General features: G+C 38.8%; 1 protein-coding gene across 1 annotated transcript; it reads right to left on the bottom strand.

The window, feature by feature from the left end:
• Window positions 1-8,381: 8,381 nt before the first annotated feature.
• On the bottom strand, window positions 8,382-13,836 carry crip1 (cysteine-rich protein 1). Its single transcript, XM_079641601.1, has 5 exons — window positions 13,676-13,836; window positions 9,814-9,908; window positions 9,086-9,143; window positions 8,766-8,810; window positions 8,382-8,630 (listed from the first exon to the last, which is right to left on the bottom strand). Exons 1-4 carry the CDS (start codon window positions 13,713-13,715, stop codon window positions 8,770-8,772), a joined length of 234 nt encoding a protein of 77 aa, XP_079497727.1. The 5' UTR covers window positions 13,716-13,836; the 3' UTR covers window positions 8,382-8,630; window positions 8,766-8,769.
• Window positions 13,837-14,635: the final 799 nt, after the last annotated feature.

Raw genomic sequence — 14,635 nt, 5'->3', positions numbered from 1 at the left:
CTCAGACTTTTGAATGTGTCTTTTTTTATTATTATTATTATCTAATGGTGCAATTCAGATAAACGGCACAAGAGGGCAGCAGAGTCTCAGCAGTTAAAGGACTGAAGTACCAGCAAAGAGCAGAGGGGGGCGCTGGTGTGACTTTCAAAGCTAAAGCTATGTTTGCTTAGTGCAAACTTCACCTTTTGGTGGACATTTAGTGGTTTCATTGGTTAAAGGTGGCAAGTCAAATGTATTTATGTAGCACAAAATCACACAACTGTCTCAGGGGTCTTTTAAAATCTGAAAACATACAGAGACTCTTTGTCACCGTGCTTCTGATGCCTAGTGTAATGTTACATTCACAACGCTATGTGGCAGTTGTGTACTAAACACGGTCTACTCTTACAAAGGTTATGCATCTGTTTAGTTACCTTTCATTTCCTTTATTTATTAGATTTAAACACATTAATGAACATTTCTATTAGTGTTGCAGTGTTAGCCAGCTAGATTTCTTTGTCATCCTTTTATGTCTGTATCTACAGCATATTGGGCCCAGTATAAAGATCACTAACACTGTTCTATATAACATTTTAAGTTGAAATCCCCCCGTCATGTTGGCTTTACTCAATATATGGAAGTGAGGTGGAGAAAAGCCTACAGATATTAAACATTTGCTATTATTGACAAAAAGGAGACATTTGAAACCGGTTAGGATGTAGTGTAGATCTGACCATGGAGATACAATTATGAGGGGGACTGCCAACTCCCACCAGCAGCAGGGCATTCTGGGAAAAGCAAAGACGAACAGCATTGCCGCTCAGATGTATCCTGACAGAATCTTTTGTTTCTTCCAAGTGGTGGAGGAGGTGGAGGAGGAAGACAAATAGGTGGGATGGGAGTTAAGGAAGAGAGAAGAGGGATCCTGAGTGCAAAAACACAACTTCATCTGACAATGGGACAGCTGGAGAAAGTTAGAGATCAGAGCGAAGTCCTAGAGGATTTCGGGGGGAAACACTGAATCACAAAATGTTCACGAGAACTCGTTGGCATCCATCTCTCAATGTCGTTTGAGTTTTTGAAGAATTGCATCTTTTGCATTTGGAAAAACACTTCCGAGAAATTCCTCCTGCTTAATGATCACTTATATACGGACTGGTATTGCAGACCATCCATCACACGGACACACGAAGAAGACCACAGGTTATTTTTCACTGCCATCGTACAATTAAACTGTCTGCAAGTCCCTGGAGGCTCAGACGGCATGTGTCGAGAGCAAACCCTGAAAATGGTAGCCAGGTGCTTTGAGAACACGAGAGAGTAGGAGGTAGAGAGACGGAGTTAATGTGGAGTTTTTTTAATGACTGTTTTACACAAAGCACTCATCAGCTCGTAATGATGCTCCACCTCGTTATCATACTTTAAAAACCTGGACATCAGAGTCCATCAGGAGGTGTGATAATGAGGACTAAATCCTGGAGGTGTTATCTACCACAGAGGAGCTCAGTCTATAAAACACAATTTCCCTGACGCAAAAACGTTTTTTCCCCCAAATATAGAAGTCTTTTTTCCGACATGTTGTGTTCATGAGCCTTGAGTCATCACGTAAAAGCAACATGGACCCTACAAAGAACGCAACGCATTTTATTGCTCACAGTGTTAAAGGCAGTGTTTATATTACTGATATTTTAATTTAGAGATTATTCATTTACACATGGATTGTCAATCTGCTCACACGAATAACATTTCAACAATCCTACCTCCAGGTTTACCATTTTAACAATTTTCTGGACACCGGTAGATGAGTGTGAAACACAAAAGCTGAACTACTGTTTTTAAATTGCACTCAAATCGGAAGACCCTTGTTATTGAACCTGCTGGAATTCTTATTGCACGAGTACAGAGTTTACTGGACTTTAACCCAATTGGCTAAACCATGACTGATGCACCAAGAGGATCTTCAGCGATCCAGACTCAGAGGCCTGTCCACCTCATTATCTTCCCCAGCGTTGAGGCTTTCTCCTGGGCTTGCAGCCGCTGATGGCTCCCCTCTCTGTGTGTGTTTAAGGAGAGCTGGCTGCCACGGAGATGCTTATGGCAGCAGCTCCATTTTTTCTTCCGCACACAAACACACTGGATCCTATTTAGCAATTACAACGCCAGAGGGCTTATTTATACACATGTGCTGAGACGGGGGGCTGCAGTGGAAACAGAAACATCCAGCAGCACTAATCAACCGCAGCCTGGTAATAGGAAACAAGATGGGAGGGAGGATGGAGGGAGGATAGTGAGTAATTGAGGAGGAGAGGTGGGAAGACGGAAACAAAAGAGGTTGCGCAAAGTTAAGGAGAATGGAGGGAAATGTGTTAGAAAGGGATCGAAGGAAGGATTTTAAGATTTAGTTGAGTGCTTGTACACCAATTGGATAGTCAGTGGTTCAGTTCTATCCATCAAGATATGAATGCACGTTTTTATACTGATTTGTGTTGCTCAAAGCATTTTTATGTCAATTTACCATAGATAGCAGAGGTCACTGATAGTATGAGTGAGCTTTAGGTATGTCAGTAGGTACAGATATTTTGCTAAATGGGCCTTTCTGCACATATAGTAGTTCCATATAGTTCCATACCTAATCTGTATCAAACAAGTATCTAGGAAAAACAAAAGACAGAATCTCTGCCAGGGATGAGATGGGTAAGGGGGACGATGTTCATGAACATAATGACTTTTGGTTGACATTTAACGACTTTTGTGGTCCCTGTCTGGCCCCCAATTCACATACACCAAACCTCGTAAACAAACACACATGAAAAGAAAACAGGAAGCGTCCTTGATCTCACGTGATCCTAGCTATTTTATACCAGAGGGTTTTCTGGCTCGATGAGTTATATTCAAGTTAATATTCTTACTGGTGACTGCAAGCATATGGACGGCATAAACCCAGATGGCACGATATAAAAAGAACAGTGAAATTGCTATGCTACAGGAGAAGAAGAAGATGGGGGTTGACAGACAGGTGATTTCGTTTATGGTTGGCTGTCAGTCTCTGTTGACAACGCTTACAAATGTCCATGATTGAAGCTGAAGTTATTGTCCAGGCTAATGCCAAGAGATCTGAAAGACTCCTCTTCCTTATTGAATTCGATGGTGAGATCAGGGGTGGATGGACCAGCGTTTGAGAAGCAGAGGGAGTATCCGAGACAGCCATGCATATTCAATTACAGAAATGAGTACCAGATTCAGCTCAGTAACCTCCTCAATGCCTCGCTGGTAATCCGCCACAAATAAGACTCTGCTGGAGCCTCTGGGTTGATACGTTCAGCCAGACTCCAACGGCACACTTGGGATCCTTCCCAGGGATGAAGGTGCTCCCTGGGATACACTTTCTCAAGACGGGAGATTGTCCAAAGGCACGTTTCTAAATTTCACACACTGGAATTTATTCAAAGTGGTGTTACTGATGATAAGGAGAGGAGGGCGGTGGTGTGTGTTGCAGCAGTCAGGTCTTTCCAATTTCAACTGAACATGTTTTGAAAATGAAATATGCTATCTGTGATTAATTTGAAATGTGCGTCCTAATACCACTCTTTCAAACTACTGTAGATCTTTAACGAAATTGTCAGCAATCTTCACATTTAAACTCTTAGAAAGAAAACAAATGAACGTATTTCTCTTTAAAACAGTGCAGTTCCTTGGCCTTGTCGACTTTAAACCAAACATTGTCTTAATCCAGGTTTAATATATCTTAAGACGTTTAACTAAAGTGAATTTCCCATCAAGAAAATGTAAGGAACCAAAGGCTACAACTTTTTATAGGAATACTTAGTAATAATAATACTTTTTTTTTTTCTCCAATTTCATTTTGTGAACTTTTTAATCTACATTTGATTTTAGTCGTCTTTGCCGTTTTCAATTCATGTAGGCAATCATACATTTTGATTTAGCATATTAACAACCTTGTAGAAAATTATAAACCTCAGCCTTATTACTGCTATCAAAGCAAAAACAAATCATTCAAACTGCCTATGAAAAATCTGAAAATGTTCAGTAGCAGTAGTTATAATTATGATATCCTTCACAGTCGACATTTGAACACATCAAATTACTGACCACCACTTTCATTGCATTTTGGATGATTTAGTCAACTTTGTAACACCCATGGTGTTCCCGGTCAAAAAGGACTGCCATGAAGAAAAGGAATTAGTAACCATCCGGATCAGATAAAACACACACACAAATGCACACGCACACACACACACACACACACACACACACACACACGCATGCACGCACGCACACACACACACACACACACACACACACACACACACACACACACACACACACACACACACACACACACACACACACACACACACACACACACACACACACACACACACACACATACTCTAGATGTGTCGTCCCCCCCCCCTTATGTGCCCAATCCCCCCATGTGAATCACACACACACACACACACACACACACACACACACACACACACACACACACACACAGAAAACATTTTGACACATTTCCCGCTCTTATGTGCCCATCCCCCCACATGGATCCCACCTGGCAAACGCAATACATGTTCAGTCTCTATTCTTTGTGTACTGCAGTTTTTTTATGTATACCAGTAGTCTGATACAATATGTGTGGTTTGAAAGGGTGTTAAATGACATTTGGTGATGATTAATGGTTTTTGTGTTAATGTAATAGCAGTTAAAACAGGACCGGTAAAAAATTTGACCCGAACACCAAAGTAAGGGGGAGGGGGGGGACGAAGACAATAGGAGGGTTAAGTGGGTGAAAAGTACATGGTGGATTTCCTGCTCACACCTTTATTTTTACCGCTATGAAATCACATTAACAGGTTTTTTACTGAGTGGAAACTTTTAGAGCGGACCATGCACAGACTGCTAATATAAAGACAATGTTCACAAATGAACATTATTACTTTAAGTGGTCTATCAGAAGGTAGAATCTAGAAAGACAGATGTTTAAAATAATAATAGCCTTTTGGCACAGACATGTGTGTGTCCACATTAAAACTGGCGAGCGTGATTTTATGACTTTCACGATTTCACACATGTGATACAGTTTAAAGTCCTGACTGTTAGCCTCAAGGATACGAAGTTTTCTTCAGTCTCACTTATTGTCTCCTAGAAAAGCAGGAAGGCCGGAAATGTTTTTAAATCTCTCAGACGATCCACAGTTTGCTTCTGTTTGTAGCACATTCATCTGTTTACAGTCAACATGTTTATATACTATTACAATAAGCAGCATTTTGTTCCAGTGTACAGTTTTGAGTTGTACATATGTATATTTTACATGTTTAAAGTGTATTTATTGCAGCATTTTACTTGAACCGTTGTATAACTTGCACTATCGCACTATTCTATGTCAGAAATTCATTTATAACCAATAATAGAAGCAAGATTCAAGGGTAGCCATTTAATTTTTTGAAGAATTTTGTCCTTACAGACTTAAATAAATCAAATGCTATTATCAAATTCAAGTAGCCTACTGTGGCTGTCGCAGGACTGTACAAATAGATAATTATTTTATTGGTTTGTAGGCTCATTTTATCTTTATTTATTTGTTAACCACAACAAAAATAAGTAATGGTATGAACTGTATCTTCTTATTTGTACTTTTTTGTAGTTTTACTTTCAAAACAATTATTAAAAACCCAAAACCTAACTGTCCAGAAGACTCTTTCAATCCATCTTTTTTTCAAGCCTGACTTTGGGAATGAAAGGCCACCCGGGTCTGCATGGGTTGGAATAGCCTTGAGACACTTCAACACTTATTTTCCAGTCCTTAATAGGTTTATGAGTCTAATTTTACAGTTTCATGAGTGAGGGGCCTCTGATTCACGCTGACACAGCAGGTTTATTCGCTCTCACTCTCCCCCTGCAAGACGGTAAAAATAAAACCTGTAACACTTCATTTTAAGTGCAATGTAAGTCACCATAAGTGCTTTTTAAATGTTCTCCCTGCCTGCACACAGCTTTCTTTACAATCATGTCAGGAAATGATACTCATTATGTCCCAACATCATGAATAAAGTATGTGTTGTGGCCTATTAAGGTCTTGAACATCCAACTGTGAACTTAATTAATGCTGCAGGTTTCTCGCCATCATCCGGATGCGTCATCATGATAAACGATATGTTGGTATTTCCTGTGTAAATAGGAGGTATTTGCACAAGCAAAAACTATTATCAGAAGAGGGATCTAAGCAATCCACCACACAATTAGCCTTTCCTAAACCTGATTTTGTAAGCTTTGTAAGGACATTTTCCAGTTACTTTATCCGACTTGCGTGTAGAAATAAGGCCAATTGTTTTATGTCTTCTGCTAGTCATTAAAATTAAGATGATTAAGCCTTTACAAAACCAACACAAAGAGCTATAGTGAAATTAGTGAATTAAACAGTGTGTAGCTTGGCAGTAACTGTGCAGTTCCAAGGAAAGCAAGTCTTCATTACTTAGTGGAAGCTACAGAGACAGCTTTATTGAGCAGGAAAGAGAGGATACACTTTTGGCCTGTGACCTTTCAGCGTTAGCTTCCGTCTTTTTTTATCACAATCATGTGTCACCATTAAGTAGAATACATAGTCTGGATGTTTTTTTTTTTATGAAGGTTCCAAGCAGAGCTCTACAGACACATTTAGTTTTCAACCAACTCAATCAGGCTAAACGTTAGCCTAGCTACTACTGCAGCTAGCTACAGTTGAAGAAAATATGCTATCAAGGTAAATTGTTTCTATGAGCAAACTCCATGATGCTAAGCAAAAAAATGCTATACGACCTACTTTTATATACAATAAAAGCCCCTATTGTTTCCAGATTTCTACATAAATGTGTTTATTCTAATTTTCATTAACTTTTAAATTGCAAAAGTGTTGGCTTGTATGAGTCCTATTAGCATTTCTGTTCCTTCACTTTGAATGTATTGGCTCTGTCTTTAAGTTAATAAAGTTTAAATTAAATAGACCAATTATAACAAGTAAATGTCAAAAACAGAGGCCATATTATATTAAATGCATGCCAATTCAAATAAACAAATGCATAAACAAGCTGCATTTGTGTTTAATTTCACAGTCAATTTAGATGAAATGCAGACAATTGCTTCATTGCCAAACATCCTTTTGCACATTTTCATCAGTTTCTTCAGTGTGTATGGACTTGGTTGTGATTTTCCTGCGACACTGAGCGTCTTTGTTGCAGAGAAGGGAAAACATGATGACCGCCAGACGGACGGACAGACACACGGGCCGTCTGTTGGGCCCTGTTTGTGTCTGTTGTCATAGCAACAGGCTGGGATGGCAGAGACATGGTGGAGGGTGGAGGCTGCTACGTGATCCATGGACATCGAGGGCGGGCGTGCAGAGAAAAAGTTTGGCAAGAAACCAAAAAGGAAGCATCTGGTGGATCTGTAAAGACTCAGCTGCTCCGGCTACCCACAATGCACCAGCATGAGCATGATTTTATTTTAAAAGTAAGCATTTAATATTGGTGCATTAAAATGTTATTTAATATAATTTGACATGAGCTATTAACCTGAATGTGTTGTATTCAGGTTTATTGATAAGGTTTTTTAAAAATTTTCGCACTGTTTTTGAGGTTCGGCACATATGGATTGCTGTGTTTTTGTACATTCTTGAATAAATTGATGACCCCTGTAAGGGAAACTTCTGTGTAGCAAGTCACCGACTCATGAAGGAGACACGGGAAGAGCAGGAGCTTTGATGTCAAACACTGATGGTTTATTATAGGAGCTTCGGCCGGAGGATTCACATCACAAGTCCAAGAGCTAGAGGTTCTGACTTCACGGTGGAGTTGCCACGTCAAATCTGAAGAACTCTACCCCAGACCCATGTATTTAGCTAGTTCAGAGAGAATAATCAACATGCTGCATAACAAGATAGAATCATAACACCTCTATCAGTTGACGCCAACAGGCAGGAACAGGGAGTCAAAACACTGAGAGCACAGCAGCCAAGGTTACAGGTGCGTGTGCTCAGTCAGGACAGTGTGAACTGATACACTGGGTCAAAGTTATGCGCCTTGGAAAATATTTCCCCAACAACCCCGACTTGTCTTGTGTTTTACTTTTTCTTGAAACTGTTGTACTTCTAATACATCTAGTTATATTTTGGGAATGTTGTGCTTTATTGAAGCCAAAAATCATGCAGCAAATGTCACCGGTTGACATTTATGTGAGTAGCAGCAGAAAGACTGCAAAAGTCATGGGTTGAAATAAAAAGGGAATGCAGATTAAATTACACATAATGAACAATGTGACACTAAATGCAACTGACATGAACGTTGTCATTGACAAGAAAAAAGGTCTAATTTATGGGTCTTTGACAAAGAATAAATACAATTAAATCAAGAAAGAAACACAAGAGTTTAATCAAAATGTCCACTTTAAGAACAGGAAAGGGTTTGAGGATAACCACTTCATTACTACATCATGGGATTAGACAATCATTTTTAGAAACCAGAGTTTAAAAACATGAAATAAAAACAGACAAACTAAATGTTTCTTCTGAATGAGAACACAGTATGTTTGCTGGTTTTTATTGGACGAGTGAACACCGCTGGCCTCTTCAATCAAGCTTCCAGGCAACGTTGAACCTGATGATAAAGAAATGCAAACACACATGAGGCTGGGCAAAGTACTACAATGGATTTGCTTGAATTCAAAAGGGCTGTGTTTGTCTTAACAAATAGGATGTACAAGGTGAACAAATATAATCAAATGCAAATTACCTGTTTATTTAAATGTGTGGCTCTCAGCCCCACCACGTCCAAATCCTGCAAAAAATAAGAGGAGGGAAGGAGTCAGTGAACTAACAGAAGCAGGCATTTCAGACTTTTATTTTGAAAATCTGAAGAGAACATATTCTTTAACAAAAGATAAGAGTTTAACGATTTGCACTAATTACGTAAGGACTGGTTTATTGAGGGTGGGACCCCATCAGGTGACATTGTGTGCTTTGATAGGATGGTTTACAGCCATTAAACTGTGAAGTACAGAAAATAATCCTCACACAGGGCGTTACACCTGAGCAAAGGTGACTGATGCTTACCTTTAGGTCCAAACAACGCACTGTAGCAGGGGTTATGACAGTATGGCTTGCCTTCATGCTGTAAGAGGAATACATGTATTAGCACTAGTGTATTGGAAACATTCACAAGTTGAAGTATCTGTATGATATCAAATATGATCAAAAAGTGTCTATTATTTTGATAAAACCTCAAAGAAAAAAACAAACAAACATGTTATTATTTCTATTTCTATGGTCTATATTTTATGGTAATTGTTCATTTATCTTTTGTTATGTGCCAAATATATTTCGAAATAGTGTTTCATATCAAAATCCCCCTTTTCTCTATTCCTGTAAAGATTTTTAATGAATCGTCTTGTAGTCTGTATATATACATTTATCCAATCAAGTATTTTTGGCGCCAGCAGGTCCATTTAACTTAGCTTAGCACTTAACTTGCTAGTCCTATAGCTAGCAGAGCGATATATTACGTTTAAGTGTAAAAAGTTAAATATTAACCTGCATAACATAATCTAACACATCTATTGTGACAGTAGTTTGAATACAATAAGACCAAATCATTAAGGTCATCATTAGCTACTACTAGAAAAACTAGGATTTGATTTATTAACTTAAATTCTGTCATATCGACTTCAGAATGGAGATTCAATAGAGATTTCATGAAGCGCTATCAAACCCCAAAACCTGTGTACATTAACAAAGATTACAGGATAAGCTTGAATGCACTGTTTGTTTTCCAGGTGTCTCACCGATGCGTGTGAGCCTGGCGTCAGCGTCTTGCTGCACTTCTCACATTTCAGACAGGGCCTGTGCCAGTCCTTGCCCAGGGATGTTACCTTCTCGGCTGCAAAACACACATACAAAGACAGAATTAATCATCATGGCCTTGAACTTTGTCCAGTAAAGAGACGAGTCACAGGGTCACAATATCAGTTTGAGACCAACAAGATTATGTGTTTGTACATTTGTACATTTGAGAACATTATGTGGGTGTGGTGCTTGAGGGTAAAAGAGAACTGAATGTCCCTAAAGGAATCTGTGCAACTCCTTCCTCATAAAATCTGATAAAGACTCTCTTTATCCGCAGGGCTGATCTGCACAAGCACCCATGAGGAGGACTGTAAAAGTGGGAGGGGAATCCGATCCATTGGTATTGAGTTTCAGGGCTTTATTGGAGAGACATTGGCAAGAGTTTAGATGACTTTTAAGACTGTCACATGTGAATATCTAGCCAAAGAATCTTATGCAAAAACCAAAAAAAGCTACACGCTATGAATGCACGAGGCCAGGGAGGGCGGGCACAGGATATGCTGAAAATTACAGAAGTGTTATCATGATGTGAAGTCGTTTCTACCAAACATGTCGTAACTGAGGAGCACAAAACAAGATTGACATTTGCAGATTTTATGATAAGACTTCATAAGAATAAGAGTTCAGGAAGGTTAGGTGATGAATGCAAATAACTGACCTTCCCACATAATTTGGATATGACATACTTCCTTTCTAATTATGGCCTGACATTATCCAAAACAAGGCAACGGAAGTGGGGAAAGTGCTGCAGGGTGAGGTCAGCCTCTCAGGCCAGTGGCATAACAACATTTCAGCACAATATGGTGGAGCTTGTTTGACCTGAAATCATTACTGTGTACAATCTCAAATAACAAATTAGTGGACTGAGTAAACATGTCTGTCGAATGAGTAATGGGAAGGAAGTCTCCCAGTTAACACTGGGCTCAGAGTCAGTTGTGATCACGCCCATGCGATGTTGTGTTACTCCTGATTGTATATGGATCTGATAAAGCATTCTTTTTTTGTGCCATTTATTTGACCAAACGATATGGGAATAAATGGGCCGTGAGAGACAAGTAGATAATCCGATCTGCTCTCTGCATCAACTCAAATTGACTGGGCTATTATGGAGTCAGCCCAGTATACACAAACACTCACATCTGAGTGGAAAAACACACTGTGAGGGAGGCTGTTTAAACTATAGAGAGGTTGTATAACAGTTTGTCAAGCTAAAAAGGATGCTAAGAATGCAGTATGAAGCATTTAGGGTTGAATGAATGACCTTAAATACACTCTCTACTCTTTAATGAAGTCCATTTATAAAATAGTTTGCCATTTATGGGAAGACGTTTGAGCCTATTGTGGCCAATTTCTTTGATGTGCTTGATCAGTTTTGCAATGTTTTGTAATTTTGTTGGTTAGCTTAGCTAAGCCTAACGATTTGAAACGTAGCTCTTTCCGAACACATTAACGCTGTGATATCCAGGAGTTTTGTGTTTAATCGTGAGCTTTATATGTGCTGGTATGGATATCGTTACGGTAGGACAGACTAGCAAGGACTAACCAGGCTAGCTGTGCTTCTTTTTTTTTTTTTAAATCAGACGTTTTCTTTGGGGAAATTGACTGGATTTAAATCAACTTGTACTCAGGTCAACCATCTGCTGGCTGTAGCCTTTGACACATTTGATATTTTGGGAAAAAGGATAATTTTCTTTCTCACTTTTCTGCCGGTTAGTACATTAACGTTAGGTGCCAGATTATAAGCATACATTCAATAGGAAGCCACAAAACGGATGACAGAGCTTCGGAAAACAAGCAAATATACTATACTAACTAAACACAAGCAGGCAAAGCTTGTTTTAAAACGTAGAAGCAGCTCAGATAGCTTCGTTTTGCATATGGACGTGAACAAACTCGGCCGCCAAGCAGGTTTACAGCTCACAAATGAACTTATTGCATTACATTTTTGCATGGTTTAGCAGACAGCATGATGTTAAAAGGGAGTGAAGCATGTTTCCAATATTGTCACAATAGTTTTAGAGAGCATGGCCTGTTTTAAAGACATTTCATTCATTGATGCCTTCCTCTATGCACCAAACACAACCTAGCCTACATGTTAGTTTCTCTGCAGCACTTATTTAAAGTGTAACACTCGAAAACGAAAAGAGGTGTACAAAATAGATTTTACGTATTTTTGTCTTGTGCTCTCTTTGTATCTGGAACTGCACCGAGTTCTCCCCTCATCATTCAGGGAGGCAGCAGTAGCCTGATTGTTTCCATCTGAGAGCTTAGAAACATTAAGATAGATGAGCTGCAAACGAGACGGAGAGGACGGGGGAGTGCAGCGGTGAGGTGTGATGGGGGTGATCACGGTGAAGGAGTGAGGCGTGGAGAACTTTTATTGAGGAGGTTTGGATGATGTTTCCACATAAAGAATACAATGCTCTGTTTCAGGCTACTATTCCTCTGAGGTATATTTTAGAAAAGAGCATATTTCTTTGGTGGGCTTGTTCTGGAGCAAGACAAATTGGTTTGCTTGTTTTGGCCAGATGGAGAAAGTTTATCCATGAAAAGGAAAAATGGGACGCAAAGCTCCCCGGTCGCACGGTCAATTCATCTGACTGACAGTCCAAAGACTTGGCCTTGTATTCTGTATTGGCTTTGCGTCTCCCAAGAGAAGATTTACTTTGTTGCTGCACTACTGAGCTGCAGACAATGTGCTAAATGGATTAGGACACAAATAAAATGGAGCTGTTCCTTTCCTCCCCGGATGCAGTAATTGCTCCGGGCTTTGATGGTATCCTCATGAGAATCACCTACAAGGATGGAGACGAATTGCAGGACAGAAAAAACCTGCTTCCTCCGCTGCATTCAGTCATTATTCATCTCACCTCCAAAGAAACTTGATAACAAGAAAGCTTACAGAGTGCAGTGACCTTTTCAGGTAATGTGGAATTAATCTGCAAAACTGAAAACATGTAAATATATAAATATAAAGTGTTGCAGTAGTAAGAGTAACTAAGTACAGTTGTACTTGAGTATTTCCATTTTCCGAATAAAATATTGTAGATTTTAAACTTTAGGTTTAAGTTTTACATCCGAAACAATCCACAACAAACAGTTTATAAAATATATTGCATTATTTATAATTCCTTTAAAGTGCATAAAGCAGTTATAATATGCTCCACCTGCCACCATGTCCTGCATTCAAAAATGTACTTTGGTCAAAGTACAGAAGTAATATCAGGAAAGTATTATGAGGAAAAAGTGCTTCGATTTCAAATATATTTGTGTATAAGGGCCCTTGTGTTTTAAGTGGTAGAAAGTACATCTAATGTAAGCTGTAGGCTACTTGGGTAGATGCAAAATGTTGAGGTATTTTACTAAAATCATTCACATTTCTGCATTGTTCTATATAAATACACACAATTTCAAAAGGACATTAACTTAAATACATTTATTTCACAATGTAGTTACATACAAAGTATGATTTTGCATCCAAAATACATAAAGCACTTAGGATTAGCTACACTTGACTTTAACTACAAATACAAATACTGCCTTAATGTTAATTGCATCGAGTACAACCAGTACTCTTTTATTTCCCAAAGTTTTCAAAGGTTATTTAATAGTTGACTTGTAAAACACATGTTTCTGCTTGCAGTCATGTGCCTGTCAGCGTGTTAGTTCAATTCAGTTTCCTGTTTCCTCATTTGAGCACAAAAAGACGCTAAGATTTGAAAAATCAAGAAACACGATATTCTCTGCATGTGAAAGAAAAACTAATTGGAGTAAAATAAAAACAAAGAGAGCAAATCTTACCGAAGTAAACTTCCTTCTCGCACTTTGGACACTTAGGCATCTTGTTGCAGCTGTAGGTACGGGGTAGGTGTAGAAATGGCTGGTGATATCCTGCAGCTGTATATTCTGTCGCACCTGTCTGTCGCTCTGACCACGCCTCGCTGAAGTGCAGATGTGCGCAGCGTCCTCTTTTTATAGCACCGAGGAAACTGACACTTTTCTCTTTTTTCTAACAGTGGGAGAGGCTTGAGTTGAGTGTGAGTGAGTGTACGTGCAGAAAACATCACAATGAAGCACTGAAATTAAAGATTTAAACTAATTAAACATATCCTCTTTCATAGCAGTGTGTCATATTACCAACTACCTTTTATTAAAAGTAAGCAATGCACGATAAATATACACTATTTGAGTTTTTTTCTTTCTATTAGAGTGCATTTTTATATTATTTTATTCCAATATTATAAACTTGCTTTTTGTGGTGTTTTTGAGAGTCACAAAATGAATAGAGTTCAATAGGATGAAATGACTATTACAGTAAAATCCAAAAGTAATAAATTACATAATAAAATGTATGAATAAGCAAAGTGCCAGATCATGGGATCCCAATACATTAAGAGTTTGTAGCTCTCATCTCATAAGTTTAAATGTTCATTTTATTAATCTCTTGAATAATAGAAATATGAGTGCTCCCAACTGAATGCCCAAACACTGATTACAGAACATACGAACAACATATATTACAGAACAACATATCCCACACCAAATCCTATCAAAGTTGGGCTGACACTTTCTGATCCTTAATTATTTACCCTGTGTGAGTAAATGGACCTCCACGCTGCTCTGTCATAATCTACTTGATATGTGACTCCACTCCACCAATCTATTCACTGAATGGCAAGATAACCCACCTGATAAGTAATCCAAGTCAAGGTGAATCACCCAAACTGGCAGTGAGTCAAGCAAAAGCACACCTTTTGTCAG

This window comes from Notothenia rossii (genome assembly GCF_949606895.1).
Source record: "Notothenia rossii genome assembly, chromosome: 7".
Taxonomy (NCBI): Eukaryota; Metazoa; Chordata; class Actinopteri; order Perciformes; family Nototheniidae; genus Notothenia; species Notothenia rossii.
The sequence above is the reverse complement of the archived record's forward strand: the minus strand, read 5'-3'. Positions and strand labels throughout refer to the sequence as shown.

Bases quoted from the DNA above. Each gene is read 5' to 3' on its own strand.
- crip1 (XM_079641601.1), bottom strand. From the start codon at position 13,715: ATGCCTAAGTGTCCAAAGTGCGAGAAGGAAGTTTACTTCG. The intron at 9,144-9,813 runs GTGAGACACCTG...TTCCTCTTACAG, and splicing joins CGCCAGGCTCACACGCATCG to CATGAAGGCAAGCCATACTG. The intron at 8,811-9,085 runs GTAAGCATCAGT...TATTTTTTGCAG, and splicing joins TGCGTTGTTTGGACCTAAAG to GATTTGGACGTGGTGGGGCT.